Genomic DNA, 16,572 nt, shown 5'->3' on the forward strand with positions numbered 1-16,572 from the left:
GGTCAGAGAAGGCGGCGAGCTGCCCCCCCGCCCAAATGGCCGCCCTCCCCCGGCCTCGCCCCCGGGGAACTACAGCTCCCACAATCCTCCACGGCGCCGGGGGACCCCGCGCTGCCCGTGACGTCACCCGCCGCCTCAGGGAGAGTCCCCAAGCGCTGCCGGCGCTCCCGCTGGGGGAGGGGAGGATGGCGGGCGCATGCGCGCTGCCACCCCGCGGCCGCAGAGGGGGCGGTGCCGCGGCTGGGGGAGAGCGTAGAGCGGCGCGGCCGTTAGCAGCGCAGAGCGGCCCTTTGGGGGCGGAGCGAGTCGGCCCCGGGCCCGGCTCCGTTGTCAACACCAGCCAACATGGCTGCGCGGAGGCCCCGCACCGCCTCAGGTCAGTGGGCTCCCCGTGGGCTCGGGCGCGTCCGCAGCGACGCGTCCTGTCCCGTCCTCTTACGGGAAAGGGGAGGAGGAGGCATGGCGACCGCCCTTCCTCTGGAGGGCGGTGGGCAGCCTGGTGTCCCTGCCGGTGCCGGGGGAGGGATGGCCCGCGCTCTGCCCCTCCCCCCGTCCGCCCCCCCCCCCGCCCCGTCCGCGAGGCCCGTGGGGGAGGGGCGGGGCGCCTGCGCGCTGCACCCAGCGCGTCGCCGTTGACCCGTCGCTGGGCGGGTTGGAGCGGCGGCTGGCACCCCCCTCCCGAACACTTCCCGGGCTTCGCGGTGGCCTCCCGCGGTTTAACGGCCGAAATGTCTTGTAGGCGGTAGCGGTGTGACAGGGGCGCGGAGGAAGCGGCAGGTCCCCAGGTGAAAGCCGCCTTAAAACCGAAGTGCCGGCAAAGTCGTCACAGCAGCGCGGGGACAGGCAGCAGGAGGTGCTGGGCTCTGGCGTCGGCGAGGCCTCACTGGAGGCTGCGGAACTGAACCTGCAGGACGCACTGGGGGATGAGGAGCGGTTTCCCTAGCCTCCGTCGTCTCCACATCATTTAACGTGCAGATCTTTAAGTGTATACGTACATCCTTATGGTGTAATGCCTTTTTGCACAGGCAGAGTTTTATGCCTGTGAAGAGTATGCATACTATTATCTTGCAAGGAAAGGAGTATTTTTTTATCAATAGAAAATGGTGTAGCATTATTATTTTCCATGCAACGTGTGAGTTTGGATTTGAATAATATTAAGTTAGGGGCACAATTAACAGACCTAACAGTCTATCATGGTGCTTGTATGTTCTTCGCTGTTTAAAGATGTTAAACACTTTGCACTCGATACCTCAAAGTTGGAAGGAAGGTTTCACTAAGAACTTTGGCTTGTTTGATTACTTAGACCACGGGACTCACTTTGAGAAACCTGGTCTATTGGAAGCTGATGGGGCCCATCTGTTAGAGAAGGGGAAGAGCATCTTCAGTCATAGGCTTGCCAAGCTGGTGAAGAGGGCTTTAAACTAAAGTTGCTGGGAGAGGGGAACCTCAATCCATCCCACTCCTACCAGTTTGATGCCAGTGCCAGCAATAGATGCCCAGAGCCAGGAGAAGGATCACAGATCAGCAAGAGAGCACCTGAAGTACAGCGCAGAGGAATTCCAGCTACTGTAGCCAGCCAGCCAGCTTCATTGGGGGCCCAACTTAAATGCCTGTATGCAAACACACATAATGTGGGGAATAAACAAGGAGTTAGAGATGTGTGTACACATGCAGGGCTATGACCTTATTGGCATCACAGAGATGTGGTAGGATGGCTCCTATGACTGAAGTGTTGGAATGGAAGGATACAGGCAGGGGAGACAAGGAGGAAATGTCTCCCTTTATGTCAGTGACCAGGTGGAGTGCATGGAGCTCTGCCTGGGAACGGATGAGGAGCTGACTGAGAGCTTATGGGTCAGGATTAAAGGGCGTGCAGGGACAGGGGACATTATAGTGGGGGTCTGCTACAGGCTACCTGACCAGGGAGACAGAGGGGATGAGGCCTTCTATGGACAGATAGGAACAGCCTCACGTTCACAAGCCCTGCCTTCATGGGGGACTTCAGTGACCCTTATGTCAGTTGGAGGGACAACACAGCAGGACATAGGCAATCCAGGACGTTCCTGGAATGCATTGATGATAACTTTCTCCTCCAAGTGATGGAGGAGCCAACGAGGAGACGTGCTATGCTGGACCTTCTTCTCACCAACAGGGAGGGGCTGGTGGGGAATGTGAAGCTCAAGTGCAGCCTCAGCTGCAGTGAATGTGAAATGGTGGAGTTCAAGATCCTTAGGGCAGCAAGGAGGGTCCACAGCAAGCTCACTACCCTGGACTTCAGGAGAGTGGACTTTGGCCTCTTCAGGGACCTGATTAGTAGAGTAGATGGGACAAAGCCCCGGAGGGAAGAGGGACCCAAGAAAGCTGGTTAGTATTCAAGGATCACCTCATCCAAGCTCAGGAGTGATGCATCTCAACAAAGAGGAAGTCAGGCAAAAACACCAGGATGCCTGCATGGATGAACAAGGAGCTCCTGGGCAAAGTCAAACACAGGAAGCCTACAGAGGGTGGAAGCAAGGGCAGGTAGCCTGGGAGGATTATGGAGAAATTGTCTGAGCAGCCAGGGATCAGGTTAGGAAAGCAAAAGCCCTGATAGAATTAAATCTGGCCAGGGACATCAAGGGCAACAAGAAAAGCTTCTGTAGGTAACATCTTTGATAAAAGGAAGATAAGGGAAAATGTCGGCCTTCTCCAGAAGGAAGTGGGTGACCTGTTTACCTGGGATATGGAGAAGGCTGAGGTACCCAATAACTTTTTTGCCTTAGTCTTCACCAGCAAGTGCTCTAGCCACACCGTTCAAGTTGCAGAAGGCAAAGGCAAGGACTGAGAAAATGAAGAAACACCCACTGTAGGGGAAGATCAGGTTCGAGACCATCTAACAAACCTGAAGGTGCACAAGTCCATGGGACCTGATGAGATGTGTCCATGGGACCTGATGAGATGCATCCATGGGTCCTGAGGGAACTGGCAGATGAAGTTGCTAAGCCACTCTCTGTCGTATTTGAGAAGTTGTGGCAGTCCAATGAAGTTTCCACTGACTGGAAAAGGGGAAACTTAACCCCCATTTTTAAAAAGGCAAAAAAGGAAGACGCAAGAAATTACAGGCCGATCAGTCTCACCTCTGTGCCCAGCAAGATCATGGAACAGATCCTTCTGGAAACTATGCTCAGGCACATGGAAAACAAGGAGGTGATTGGTGACAGCCAACATGGCTTCACTAGGAGCAAATTGTGCCTGACAAATTTGGTGGCCTTCAACAACAGGGTTATGGCATTGGTGGATAAGGGAAGAGCAACTGATTTCATCTACCTGGACTGGTGCAAAGCATTTGACACTGTCCTGCACAAATTCCTTGTGTCTAAATCGGAGAGACATGGGCTTGACGGATGGACCACTCGCTGGTTAAGGAATTGGCTGGTTGCACTCAAAGCGTTGTGGCCAACAGCTTGATGTCCAAGTAGAGACCAGTGATCAGTGGGGTTCCTTAGGGGTTGGTATTGGGGGGCAATAGCCCTCTAAGGAAAACATGAGGCCGGAAGTTCTCAATCTTTCAAAGTTTTGGTCTATCTAGAAGAGATGTGTCTGTTTTCTCTTAAGTTAGACATGTTTCACATTGCTTAAGAACATAAAAGCAATTGTAGTAGGTCAGATGAAAACCCAGCATCCTGTGTCTAAAAGCCATCAGCTGCAGGATGAACTAAGATTTACAGGGTAAGCATGTAGTGATACTTTCTCAGAATGTTTTTAATGATTTTCAGCCCACGACCTGATTAGCCATTAGGTGGTTGTCTTTGCATCTGACAGCCCATGGTATATTTTTATTTCCCCCCCTTTAATTTGTTCTGTTGTTATTTGGGGGCCACATCAGCTTTAGGGATCTACAGCATCCTGCAGCAAGCTGTTCCACAAGTTAACTGGGGCTTGCAGGGGGCAGGGAGTGAAGGAGAGGAGAAGACGACTTCCTTTTTTTGTGTTGAACCAGCTACCTTCTGGTTTCAATCTGGTACCTCTTGGTTTCCGTGCTTGACCAGGTAGGAGACTCCTGTTCACCTATTCTGTGCCAGTCATGGATTTTATAGATGATACCTTCCCTATAGTCTTCTCGTCCTTACCTTGAAGATTATGGCATAAAATCTCAAAATCCTTTGTTCTGTGAGCTGCTGGACCGTAGGTAGCCTGTGTGCTGCAATCTAAACCATTGGATTAGCCAGTTAATACCAAAAAGGGTTCTGTTTGAGGTTTTTAAATAGATTGTCAATTTACTGTATAACTGAGAAGATAACTTTTTTTTTTTTTCTTTTTAAGAACATGAAAGTGACGATGATTCCTACGAAGTGTTGGATTTAACAGAATATGCACGGCGTCACCATTGGTGGAATCGTGTGTTTGGCCGGAACTCAGGACCAATTGTAGAAAAATATTCCGTAGCTACCCAGATTGTGATGGGCGGTGTGACCGGCTGGTGAGGGAGCATCACTTTTCATAACTGCTAGACCATTTACTGTTCTTAGAATATCCCTTTCCAAGGCTATTTGAAGCAGATAGATGTATCTTCTTTAATGGGATTTCTTTTATAATTGATCAAGATTATTCATGCATGACCAATTTCTTAACTCATTACTCTGACTCATCATTCTAAAGTGTTTTGTAGTATTGGTAAAGCACCAGTTAGCTAAGGGAACTTCTACCAGTTATCCTGAAAAGGATTTGGGGAAATGTCAGATCTCTAAAAGTTTGAGGAATAAGTGGAAAATTACCACACATAACTTTTGTTTGTATAGACGAAGCATATTTCCTTACTATCATAGATTTGGAAACCTAGTGATGATATTATGGCTAAGATATATTTTATAGGTAAAAGAAATGAAGAAAAAAAAAGTGTGGCAGAATATACTCTTAATTAAGAGTCCCATTTTATAGAGACTTTTTTTCTTCTAAATTCAGCTGGAGCCATTTTGAACAAATTAACGGTTTGCTCTCATGTTAACTGAAGAGAGATACGACAGCATAGTTATGCTAAAATAATTCAGGTGAAAGCTGGACAGTAAAGATGAGAACTTAAACTGGAAAATGTGGCCACAGTCTTAGCAGCTATGTTAAGGTATTTGTTATTTGTCAAAGTGATTTGAATGGTATTTGTCTGTTCCAAAATTTAAGTTCAGTGAAAAACAACATTATGGTAGCACAGTAACTTTTAAAACAGAATTATGCAAGATTTGGAAGATGAAATAGACTAAAAATGAAATTGTCGTGTCCAGGCTTAGTACTGCTTTGAGGAAGGTAGGCTTAGCTTTCAGTCTGATTGTTTTTATTTGCCTTTGTAACCTTAAAATTATTTTTTAAAGTTAGATGTGTATACAGTAAACTCTGAAGCTTCTAGGGAATAGTTCATCTGGCATCTGTAAAAAGTGGCTTATTGAAAGATCTGGAAACTGTATATTTCAGTATCTATAGATATGTATTCCTCTGTGTGTATATTCATGTATATAAATATGAATTCACTATTCATGGGGGGGGGGGGGGGGGAAATTTCCCTCTGTGTGTGGGCTGGCAGGGGGCAGGACAAATACCAGCAGAGTTGCCCAGAGAAGTTATGGAACCATCAGCCTTGGAAACATTCAACACTTGCCTGAGTTAGAACCCTGAGCAACCTGATTTAGCTTGGAGGTTGGATTGGACTTCGCAGCTGGCCCAGTTTCGGGAAGCTGGCTGGAGTAGATGACCTCCAGAGGTCCCTTCTTGCCCAGATTATTCTACGGTATCGATATCTGTGCTGTTCTCTATTTGATGTGGGACTGTTTGGAGACTGTGAACAAGATAATTAATTTTCTGGTTGCTTTGATCCATTAAAAATAGACTAAGGCCATGTCCCAGTAGAGGGGGCCCCACTGATTTTAACTCTTGTGGTGGGGATGTCATTTCTTTTTACTTGAGATATTTAAGTTATGGGTTGTGTAGTTAATATAAATGATGGTATAAAAATATTTACCTTCCATTTGGGAACAGTTATAATGGCACTTTTATATTATTACATTGTGCTTTACTAACATGCTACATTTAATAGCAGCACACAGCTTTTGTGTCTAGACAGGGTCTGGAGGTCTCAAGCTTACTTTAAAGGGGCCATGAGACAGCCATGAACTAGCAACCGTTACTCATGTTGTCTTGTGTTAAACATTATTAATTAAATATTGTTTGCATTAAATAGTCTAATTTTAAAAATATAAAATGATACATTTGCTTTATTAAACGAAAAAATAGAAATAGTTGTAGTCAGGAATTGGAGCGTGGTATTGTTAAGCAGACAACTTCATTGGACTGGGTTTTTTTTTTTGTTTTGTTCTCCTAAGGTGTGCGGGATTTTTGTTCCAGAAAGTCGGAAAGCTTGCAGCAACTGCAGTAGGTGGTGGCTTTCTTCTGCTTCAAGTATGTAGCATTTCATGCTTTATAAGTTGGCAAATGTTATTTACTAAACAATAGGAAAAACACAGCTGTTGGGTAAAATTTAATTAGGAAGGCTTCTTATCTGCTTCATCTTTTTAGTCTTATCAGTCAAAACCTTACATTTCAGCTGGAATATTGTGTACAAAATACATTTCTAAAAATCAGTGGTAAATCAGAATCTGCTCTATCCTGTAATATAGTTTGTAGGAAGCCAAAAGAAAACCTCTGTGCAGAAACTGAGATGCTGTATGTAATTCAGTATTGCCCAATTAGAGGATCTGCCTGTAAACCTATGGTTAGGGAGGTCGAGGGATTTAAGCTGTGTTTATTTTAAACAGGTTTGAGAATTTTATCAGTGTTTTAGAAGAAGTAGGCTTCTTTAGCAGTTGCTTGGAACACTTGCTCTGGTTCCATTATGAAGCCATGTTTTTCCTCTTTTCTCCCCATGCTGTATTTACTAATCATATCTGTTGAACCTCTGAAGCTTTGCTGATTTCCAATAGCTTCATTGCATTCCTCTGTTCAATTTGATTTCAAGTCCAAAATTTTTTAATGATGTTATCTGGCATGATCATTTGCATTTTTCATCAGATACTGTGGTTAGGGGAGGACGTACTTCAAAAAAAGCCTTCAAATTAGATGACGAAACTTTAAGTGAAGGAGAATTTCACATATCCTGCTGTAATATGCCAAGTAAGTCTTAAAATATGAAAAATGCCAGGAAAAAAAATTGATACCTGAGAGTTTGTCATTTTACCTCAGATCAGTCTAGAGGAAATAGGCTGGTGCCTACTGAGGTTCAATAACATACTTTTTTTTGAGATAGGATGTTAACAATGTATTTATTTAGTTTATTCTTTCCATCATCACCCTGGAGGATTTCCGAGAGGCATGTCCTGCCTTTAGTTATTCCTTTGATTGTAATGGCTGTTGCAGTCAACTATTGATCAGGAAGGCTTGGGCAGTACCTTTGATTGCTGCTGTGTAATGCATCAAAATGGCACTGTTGTGTGAAGTACTCTTCCGTCATGATTATGTTCTCTACTGGTTTTGGTTTCTTAAACCCCTCACTAAACATATCACTGAACTGCCGCACTCTACATGAGAATGTATACTCTTGAAACTATTTGGTTTAAGTTGTTTTCAACAAATACAGAGTGTATTTTATTTTGAGTTACTCCAAAACAAGCATGAACAACAATGTAAAAAGTCAAAGAGAAATAGTTTTGATATGAAGCTTTATAGTATTAGCATTCACTCCACCATTGTGCGTTGATGACCTTTTTAAATCTCCTGGAAATCACTGGTTATTGGGCTTGTACCTAAACACAGGGATGAATTTTACAAGGGTGTTGAATCTGAAGTTATTTAGAATCATCTAGATGTAAATTTTTGGAAAAATGTGCCATGCCAGCAAATGAATCAATTTGATGGAGTACTCCGGACTTCTTTAGGCCATAATGTGTATTTCTGGATCATGAGAGAATAATTAAATCTTTATATAAATATATATTTATATATCTGCAGTGGATCTTGAAGCCCTCAACATCCTTTTCATCTAGTTGACTTAAAAATCTGAATCTATCTTCTCATGTTGTATGCCGTTGATCTTAATTCTTTTAATGACAATTCTTATCTAAACATGACTGAAGAGCCTACGGAGCAGAGGCCTGGCATCCAGGGGTAGCACGGAGAACGTTGCCTGTAGATGCCTTCATTACTACTTCTGACTACAGGAAGCTGAAAAGTTAAAACTAAGACTTAGAGACAAAGGAAAATAGAAATTGCTTAAAACACATGACTTGTGCAGTATTTTTGCTTGTTGAGCTGTGAAGTTTGAGGAGACTTCCTGTACATAAAATAGATTTGCCATGTGTTTGAGTGTCTGATTTCTTAGTTGATCTCATTTACAGTATATTTGAAAAGGAATATTATCCAACAGGAAAAATGAGTTGCATATTTTGATTGTGTTGTCTGTATCTTTAATTAAGTAAGATCAAATTCTCTTGGAAGGGAATGAAGTAAATGCCTTGGTCTTTCATTTTAATTCAAAATGTTTTGCATTTTAAAGCTGAGTCATAAATTCTATAGTGTAATTACATTTCTGTAGTCTTTAATTTTTTCATTTAAAGATCACACATCGTGATTTTAATTTCCCTATGAATACATGTTCAGTGCTTCCCCTGAGTGGGCAGAGGAGCGTTTCAGCACATGACTAGAAACTTCCTTTTTATCTGTAAATTTCTCTGAAGTTGCAGATTTCATTTCAACTGCTGATTGCAATATTGACGTTGTAATTACCTGCTAAAACAAGAACTACAGAAGGCAAGATTCTTGGCTAGAGCCCATTCAGTGAAACATTTCAGTCCCGAAATTGAACAAATGCATTTTTCCTTTAGCGTGTGATGACTCCATCTCAAGAAATCTAGTAGGAAACTGAAAGCAATACATTTTTTTGAGAGTCAGTTTGTACAAGAAGCAAAAAAGATTTTTCAGATTTTTGTAAGTGATCTAGAGGCTTCTCAGTCTTAAACAGATGAAATGAAAAGTAGTTTGAGGAAGAGAATAAAAATTACATTAAGGAATTAGTATAGTTTATAAAAATTAAAGATGTATTAGCACATCTTTGTGCTGGATATTTCAGCAGCTTAATTTGATCAATTAACCATCTATTTCAATAAAAAGGATATAGTTCTTCAAATATGTAGGTATAAGACCAATACCCATGCGCTGTATTAAGGAAAATATAATAAATTTCTCATAACAAGTAAGGGATTTTCCTTGTATAACTTATAGTTTATACAGCACAGTTGAGTGAAATCCTGAAGAAAGTGAAGTATGAACTCATGTTGTTCTGCTATAATGGATTAGTTAAAAACAGTTGTTCTTCATGAGTGCCTAGTCTCGGTGTGTTTTTGAACTTCTGTATCCTTAATGCTTTCATTGCTTTTTGCTCTGCAGTAAGCATACAAATTGCAGGTTTTTCCACTGTGTGTTGACTTTTATTTAATCATAAAATTGTATTTTTGTTCAGTTATTTGTGTTATCATTAATATATTTTGCTTCGTCCCATTAATACGCCATTGATGAATTCAGTTCTTCATTAGATTATTTTCTAACTTAAGAAAAGTAAATCTTTAAAAACAATACAAGAAGCAAAGTAAATGCTAAGATATCCTCAGCTATATATTGTATGGGGATTTGTTGATACCATGCCATGATGATGTTGTGGCATCTTAGTGAGGTGGGTAGAGAACAACGTGCTACTGGGGATGGGGACTTAATAAGAAAGAGTTGTATTCAGTTTTTCATTGAATATCCCACTTGACAGTTGATGTGTGCAGATTTTGAGGGAACATTCAGTGGAATAGCCAAAGCAAATGGTAGAAATACCATATTTCTGGCAGGTTTTGACATGAAATCGAGGGGCATTGTTTCTCTGCCTTTGTAAATTGGAGTAGTTTCACTGATTACAATGGAGCTGTGCCAGCAGATGATGGGTGAAGATACAGCCCCTGCAGTTTAACTCTTAAAAAAAAAAGGTTCTATCATTTCTCAGCCCCTCCTTGTCTCTATATTGAAGTTAGAGACTTGTCAGATCTGTTCTGGAAACTGGTTGAGTGTGATGAGGGTTGCTACCTATCTAAATACCAGAAAATACCTAGAAGTATACATGGCTTCTGTATGCTGCGCAAGCAGCTGAGCATGGGAGCTCACGTGTACCTTCTGGGCTTAGTTGGGCTTTTTTCGTATGAGAGATTTTGTCTTTGAGGATATTAAAACTCTTTTGTCCTGTCTTGCTATATAAATTTTTTGCTCTTAAACATTTTTTATTCATTACTCATAATGTTTCACAATAATGAAGTACTTGCGTTTCTCTCCAGTATTGCCCCCAAAATGAGGTCTTCCCTTTTAGATTCTCTGTTGTCTTTGATCAGTGTAGAGAAAGATGCACATATTTTTAGTATTCCTGCATTGATGTATTTTTTCAATTGCCTTTTTGGGAAAAAATCCATTATTTTTTCAACAGTTCTGGAAGATCTTGAACAAAAATAGATTTTACTAATGAGGTATATAAGAGAGAGATATGTATATTATATATTATTCCATTGTCATATATACATATATAGATTTTCTGTATCTACAGAAATCAACACCCACCCCCTATATGTCTCTTTAAGAATATATATATGTATAGACTTATATGACTCCTTAATATATATAGAAGTGTGGAAATGATAATGGAATATTATTTTAGTTTGTTATTGAAAGGGCTGGGTTTAAAAATACTAGCGAACTGTAAGAATTTATGTTTATGTAAATTTACTGTTGAAAGGGAACAGAGTTTTTTATGGTATATTAGGGTCTAAAAACTCTCACCACTGTTTGAGTTCAGTGGGGTTATTTCTGCGCTTACATACAAAGTTATATAACTATTAGGATTTCAGCCAACGTAGATATGACACAGGCTCTGACTAACACTGCAGTGAAGTACAAGTGTTTTTTCTTCTAGGTTATAAATTTTTATATTCAAAACATTGTCTGCTGTAGCTTATTTCATAAATGTTACAAACACTCAAAAGCAGAACTTACGATCTCTGCTACTAAGTTCAGGGAGAAAAGTAGTATAATTTTTATTGTGTAAGCTTGAGTTTTGATACAAATATAAGTTGTAACTACTGGAGGGCTAAACAGAACTGAATTAAAAACTTCTTCCTCATCTTTGTACTGTATGGATAACTGACCTAATTAAGCTAGTCTTAATGAAACATTTATTTGAAAGTCCATTTCCTCATATTTTTATTTTTTTTTACAAGCAAACAAATATATTAGTGTTTCTTACATTGTGTTGGACTGGGTACATCAGTCCATATTTAGTTTTCAGTTCTACGAGTGAGAAGGCACCAATTCAGTGCTCAGGCCTTTTTGAAATTCTTGTGGTAATGTTAAATTAGTACAATAAAAATTACCCCAGTGCGTAACGTTTTTTTTTTTCCTGGTATGTCATCCAGTGACTGGATGTGCAACCAGTACATCTTTAAAACTGGTTTCATGTTTTCATACTGTATAGACAGTCCTTAATTAGCTATCCCTGCCTAACACTAATACCCGTGTGGATAAGTGTTTTTACAATAGGCAGGCAAGGTCAATGAATTTGTTATATTCTGAGGTATGAAGAAAAGGAGGGTATAGTATTTAGTAAATTCATTTTGCATTTGTCCAGTGAATTGTTTTTTAAAATCTTGTGCAGAGATGGAAACTGAAGTTTACTTTCTTATAGAGGTGGTCTTTTAGGAGCTTCATTTTGAATTCAGACAATGATGTGAAACATTTCCTTTTATGTCAAACCTAAGAAATTGTATATTTAAATATCTGTTCCACAAAAGTTCATTATCTGTGACTTTTATTTACGAGTTGTACTGTTTGCGTAGAACGCTGTTACGTAAGTTATATGAATTTGCCAAACAAGACCTTAAGAAGGACCTGAGAAATCTCAGTCTTCATAACGCATTTTTGGTGTAAGTTATTTGCCTGTAAAGTTAGTGGTCTTATAGCTGTTTGTATTAGCAGTTAAAATAAGCAGTAATCCTTAGTTTTAATTTATCCCCCCCCCCCCCCTTTTTTTTTCTAGCTAATGAGTTGTTCTGCTGTTCTCTAGAGCATGGAGTAATTGCCTGTTTGGTTTTTTTTTTCTTTTTTTAAAGCTATGATCTTATAAACATTTAAATAAGTATTTCTTTTGTGAATTGTCTTAAGGAAATTGGTGGGACTGTCAGTGTTGGTCAAATAACAGAACATCTTACTTTTTTGCGGGATCAAATCTTAGTAAGAGAAATAAGGCAAAGGGTTGGGATGATGGTTAAACATGCTAAAAATGCCATGGATGTTGGTTAAGCGTTTTGGGAGTTTGAGTGTAAATTGGTGTGAACAATCCCCCAAAACTTACCCATTTTGTTGACATTACAGAATTCGTGCTGTACACAGGTCATGTTGTTTTTCTACTTTCTGGTTTTGTTTTGTAGAAAATACAACAATTCTCTCGTATCAAATACTTTTTTGTTGGACAGTTTAAATGTTGTAGGATAAAATAATACTTTTCAGTATTTATAGGGATGATTCTGATTAGTCCCAGATATCTTGTCACAAATCAGAATTCCACAATTCTGAAAGAATCGGAAATGAAACAGTTTTTTTATTGTCCTATGAATGTGCTTTTCTCATTCCTTTTCTTACAAGTATAGTTACTGTAAATGCTGAAGGAAATATATTGGTTTTTAAAACTTGTATAACTAAACAATAGAGAAGTGGTAAAATTAACAATAGTCTGCTGAACTTTGGCATTGCTTGTTCTAATTTGAATTGCTGCTGTTGTGGAAAATACTAGTGTTTGAAGTAGACTACCTGTTGTAATTAGAACAATGTATTTTCCTATATCTGTAATTAAAAAAGAATTAAGAAGAAACTGTAGGCGCTAAGATACTGTATTTTGACTCACAAAATGTTAACGACAACTGTACTAAATACTCTTTATTTTCCTAGATCGCTAGTCATAGCGGATATGTACAAGTTGACTGGAAGAGAGTTGAAAAAGATGTAAACAAAGCAAAAAAACAGTTAAAAAAGCGTGCAAATAAGGCAGCACCTGAAATCAATACTCTAATTGAAGAGGTAAGTCCAAGGTGATAAACTGTTTTCTACCAGCCAGTTTTTCTTACCTTCCACTGGAGGTGATGATTAGTTGAAAATGCAGGTGCAAAACTGGAAGGCATCAGAAAGGTCTGGCTGTATATGTTATTAAAAGCTAGCAGATTGTACTCTCTCTTATTCCTTTAGCTTTCTATTTTGTTTACTCTTAAAGATGACACACACAAGTCAAAGTTAATGCGTTTCTATAGCTGATAACAGTTTAGGGACTGCCATTGGCTTTGCCATTTAGTCTGTGCAGATTCTTGGCTAGTGAGAAAGCCAGTAAGGTCATGACGTGGAAAAAAGTTGAGAGTGTTGTGCTTAAAACATGGCAGCTACAAAGACAAAACCCAGATCATCTTAGTCTGCTGATAACAAAATTATTTGGTTGGAAAAGACTGACCTTTCTTTCTGGAGAAAAGCTATAACTACTTTGTAACTAGGGTTGTGGTTTTTATTTCATTTTTATACAGTTCGAAGAATATCTGTCTTCAGAATCTGTCAGTTACAAACTATGTTGAAAAGAGGTAGCCTGTGATACTCATCAGTGTTACTGGGGCTATTTCCTTCTGTCATTTGAGAACTTATTGAATCGTTTTTTCAACATTTTAAAAAAAAAAAGTTTAGCCTGTTTTTACATATTTTCACATTTCATACAGGCGATCTAAGCTTGTTTCTCAATAACTCTGAATCCTGACTTGGAATATGTTGGAGACAATGTAACAGCAGCCACACTAGCGCTCTGTGATTAGGAATTTTGACATCTTGGATTTAACCTGTATGGAGTTGCACATAGGTTGATAAAAATTACCTTAAATTCTAATGTGAATGTGAAGTTGAAGGTCAAGAGAAGTGGTTTTCTAGCTTCTTCTATACCCCAAATAGCTTAAGCTGGCTTTCTCCATCGCCCTGCAGAAATTGGTGGGGCAGAATAGGGTTTTTGGTTGTTTCCTTTTTTTCTTTTTTTTTTTTTTTCCCCTCAGATTATATTACTTTGGCTACTAGTGCACAATTAGAAGAATCTGAAGTGTTTGAAGTGAGGGATTTATGAAATGGCACCCGTTTGATATAACATGTTGTACTCTGTGCTGTTACTTCATGAAATACTGTACACAGATGTCATCATCCACAAGTGGTTTTGGTAGGATTAAGTTGTTAGGAAACTGGCTCATAATGGAGTGAAGTGTATTTCTTTTCCAATGATCTAGACTTCCAAAAAACCAGTATTTTTTAAACTTTTTTCATGTGATTAAAATCGAAGTGATGGTGGTGCTCATGTTTTCTTGCCAAGGAAGTTTGTAAAACATCTGTCTTGTTTTAGTCAAAACAAGAATGGTATTGGCATGAAATTGCTATGACAGTTCCCCTGTATTTTGCCTTTTAAAATGCTAACCTTATTTTAAATATATTGTTAAAGACAGCCAAGTGTCAGTTTTCGCTCCATTGGTGCCTGCACTTGCCACTTAGCTTTATATGTTTTTAAACACGTTGCTTCCTCCTGCACCCCCTTCCATGATTTTAGTTTTTTCTTTCCAGGCAATTGCGATAAGTATTTTAATACAATCAGACACAATTAACTCAGTTCTTTACTAATATTATTTTTCTTCTCAGTCAACAGAATTTATCAAACAGAACATTGTGGTGTCCAGTGGATTTGTTGGAGGCTTTTTGTTGGGCTTGGCATCATAAGGACCCGAGTTATCTCTTCCTGATGACATTCATGTCGGCAAAGAACAGTTGTTGCGACACGCTGTCTTAAAGCAGTGTGGGTCACTGGACCTTGCAGAGCAAGATGAGTGGACTAGCTAGGCAACTTGGAAGCTTTCACATTTCAGGCTTTTGCCTCTTGAAGCTTGGCAAAACTAGGATTTGCTGAAAAACTGTGCAGTGTGCTCATTATAGCATTTCTGGGCAAAACTGGTTCATCTTCATCATGACTCTTTTTATCTATGACCTTTCAAGATCTAGCATTTTTTAAAATGTTATTCTTGGAATATAGATACGTAACCATACTGTAAGAAAGAAAGCTCCATTTTTATCTTTTCAGTTAAATATTGTTTGTTTCAGAAGTATTTTTCTTCATGCTGTAGTAGATCATATCAGTGACTACATAATGTATATGATATTGTAGTTTCAGCCTCATGGCTGTCCATGTTCTTTAGAAGTCACTGCAATAATCTATCAATCTGTAATACCTTTTTACAGAGTATTAAATAACAAAGAATCGTGAGCTTATTAAAGGTGAAAATTAACTTTGACTCTGGTCTTTGTGTACATAGAAAATAAGAAAGTCTCATGTTTATAGTCTGCAGGTATCTGGTACAAATATTTGCAGAGATACTTGCGATATTTGTGTGCTAAGTAAATGTCTGTATGTTATTTTGCCCAGAGGTGTAGACAGGCGTAAACTCACAGATAAAACTGTAGTACACAGATAAGTGCTGCAGACTCCACAATGATCTGATGCTTAATTGTTTTACACTCAGTAAACCACAGAGGTCGTTTCAGACTTCACTAGTTGGCGAGATGACGAGATGAGGCTTCTGCGGGAGCACTTTGCAAGGGCCAGTACTTTGTAGGGCTTGATAGGATGTCAGTACAACGTGCCTGGGATGAGCTGCTGCTCTTGCAGATGCGTTTGCTGCCTCTGCCTTTGACAGATCAAAGCAGGAAGCAGGTTTTAAAGGAAACTGGAGGCTTAACTGTGGATGGGCTGGAAAATTTATTCTCAAGTAGGTTTTTAAGGTGGTTTTGTTAATAGGTTATTCTAAAGAAGCTGAGAATCCAAACAATGCTTAATGCGTTTTTCTGCATTTTAAACTTGTGAACCTTTTAGAAATTTCAGCCCAAGAAGAAGGACTGTTTGCTCTGCCCTGATGTCTCTGGTTTTTTACCTACCAGCAAGTTAATGTGAAATGGAGTCTTTCTCATGCAGGTTCTGTTAGGTTCACGTTCACGTGTCTAAACAACAGTGATTCATTAGTATTGGATGGGTGGATGTGAACTTCGGACGTACAGGATGTGGGATGAATGTCCATCAGCTGGGCTGTACGTGAAAGGCGTTTGACATAGTAACCTAGTATATATCTAGGTTAGTGCATCTGTGGACTTCTGAGGTCTGTATTATATGTTGACTTCATACGTGCATGCTTCTGGCCAAGGTAAATTACAAAGCACATCATGCATATCTGTGAGGTTTAAGGGTTTAGTTAAGCTAAAACCTGTTTAAGACTTTTGAAAGTAAAACTTAACCCCTCAAACCCAAAGAACATAAATGGCCACAAATAACGTGTTAGCATCCAAAATATTTTGTTTTAAGGTGAATATCTAAAGCTACGTAAACACAATTGTTGCAGTTTATTGGAAATGGGAAGCCCAAGGAGGAATGTGCGTGTTATCTGGGATTTAAAGAAATTTAAGAAAAATTAAAATGTTAAAACATGA

General features: G+C 39.7%; 1 protein-coding gene across 1 annotated transcript; it reads left to right on the forward strand.

Annotated features, from left to right (window-relative positions):
- The first annotated feature begins 216 nt into the window (after positions 1–216).
- FUNDC1 (FUN14 domain containing 1) lies at positions 217–15,380 on the forward strand. Its single transcript, XM_075773796.1, has 5 exons — positions 217–376; positions 4,303–4,459; positions 6,348–6,423; positions 12,982–13,110; positions 14,740–15,380. The coding sequence occupies exons 1-5, from the start codon at positions 346–348 to the stop codon at positions 14,815–14,817; spliced, it is 471 nt and encodes a 156-aa protein (XP_075629911.1). The 5' UTR covers positions 217–345; the 3' UTR covers positions 14,818–15,380.
- Positions 15,381–16,572: the final 1,192 nt, after the last annotated feature.

Source organism: Balearica regulorum, chromosome 1, assembly GCF_011004875.1.
Source record: "Balearica regulorum gibbericeps isolate bBalReg1 chromosome 1, bBalReg1.pri, whole genome shotgun sequence".
Classification (NCBI taxonomy): Eukaryota; Metazoa; Chordata; class Aves; order Gruiformes; family Gruidae; genus Balearica; species Balearica regulorum.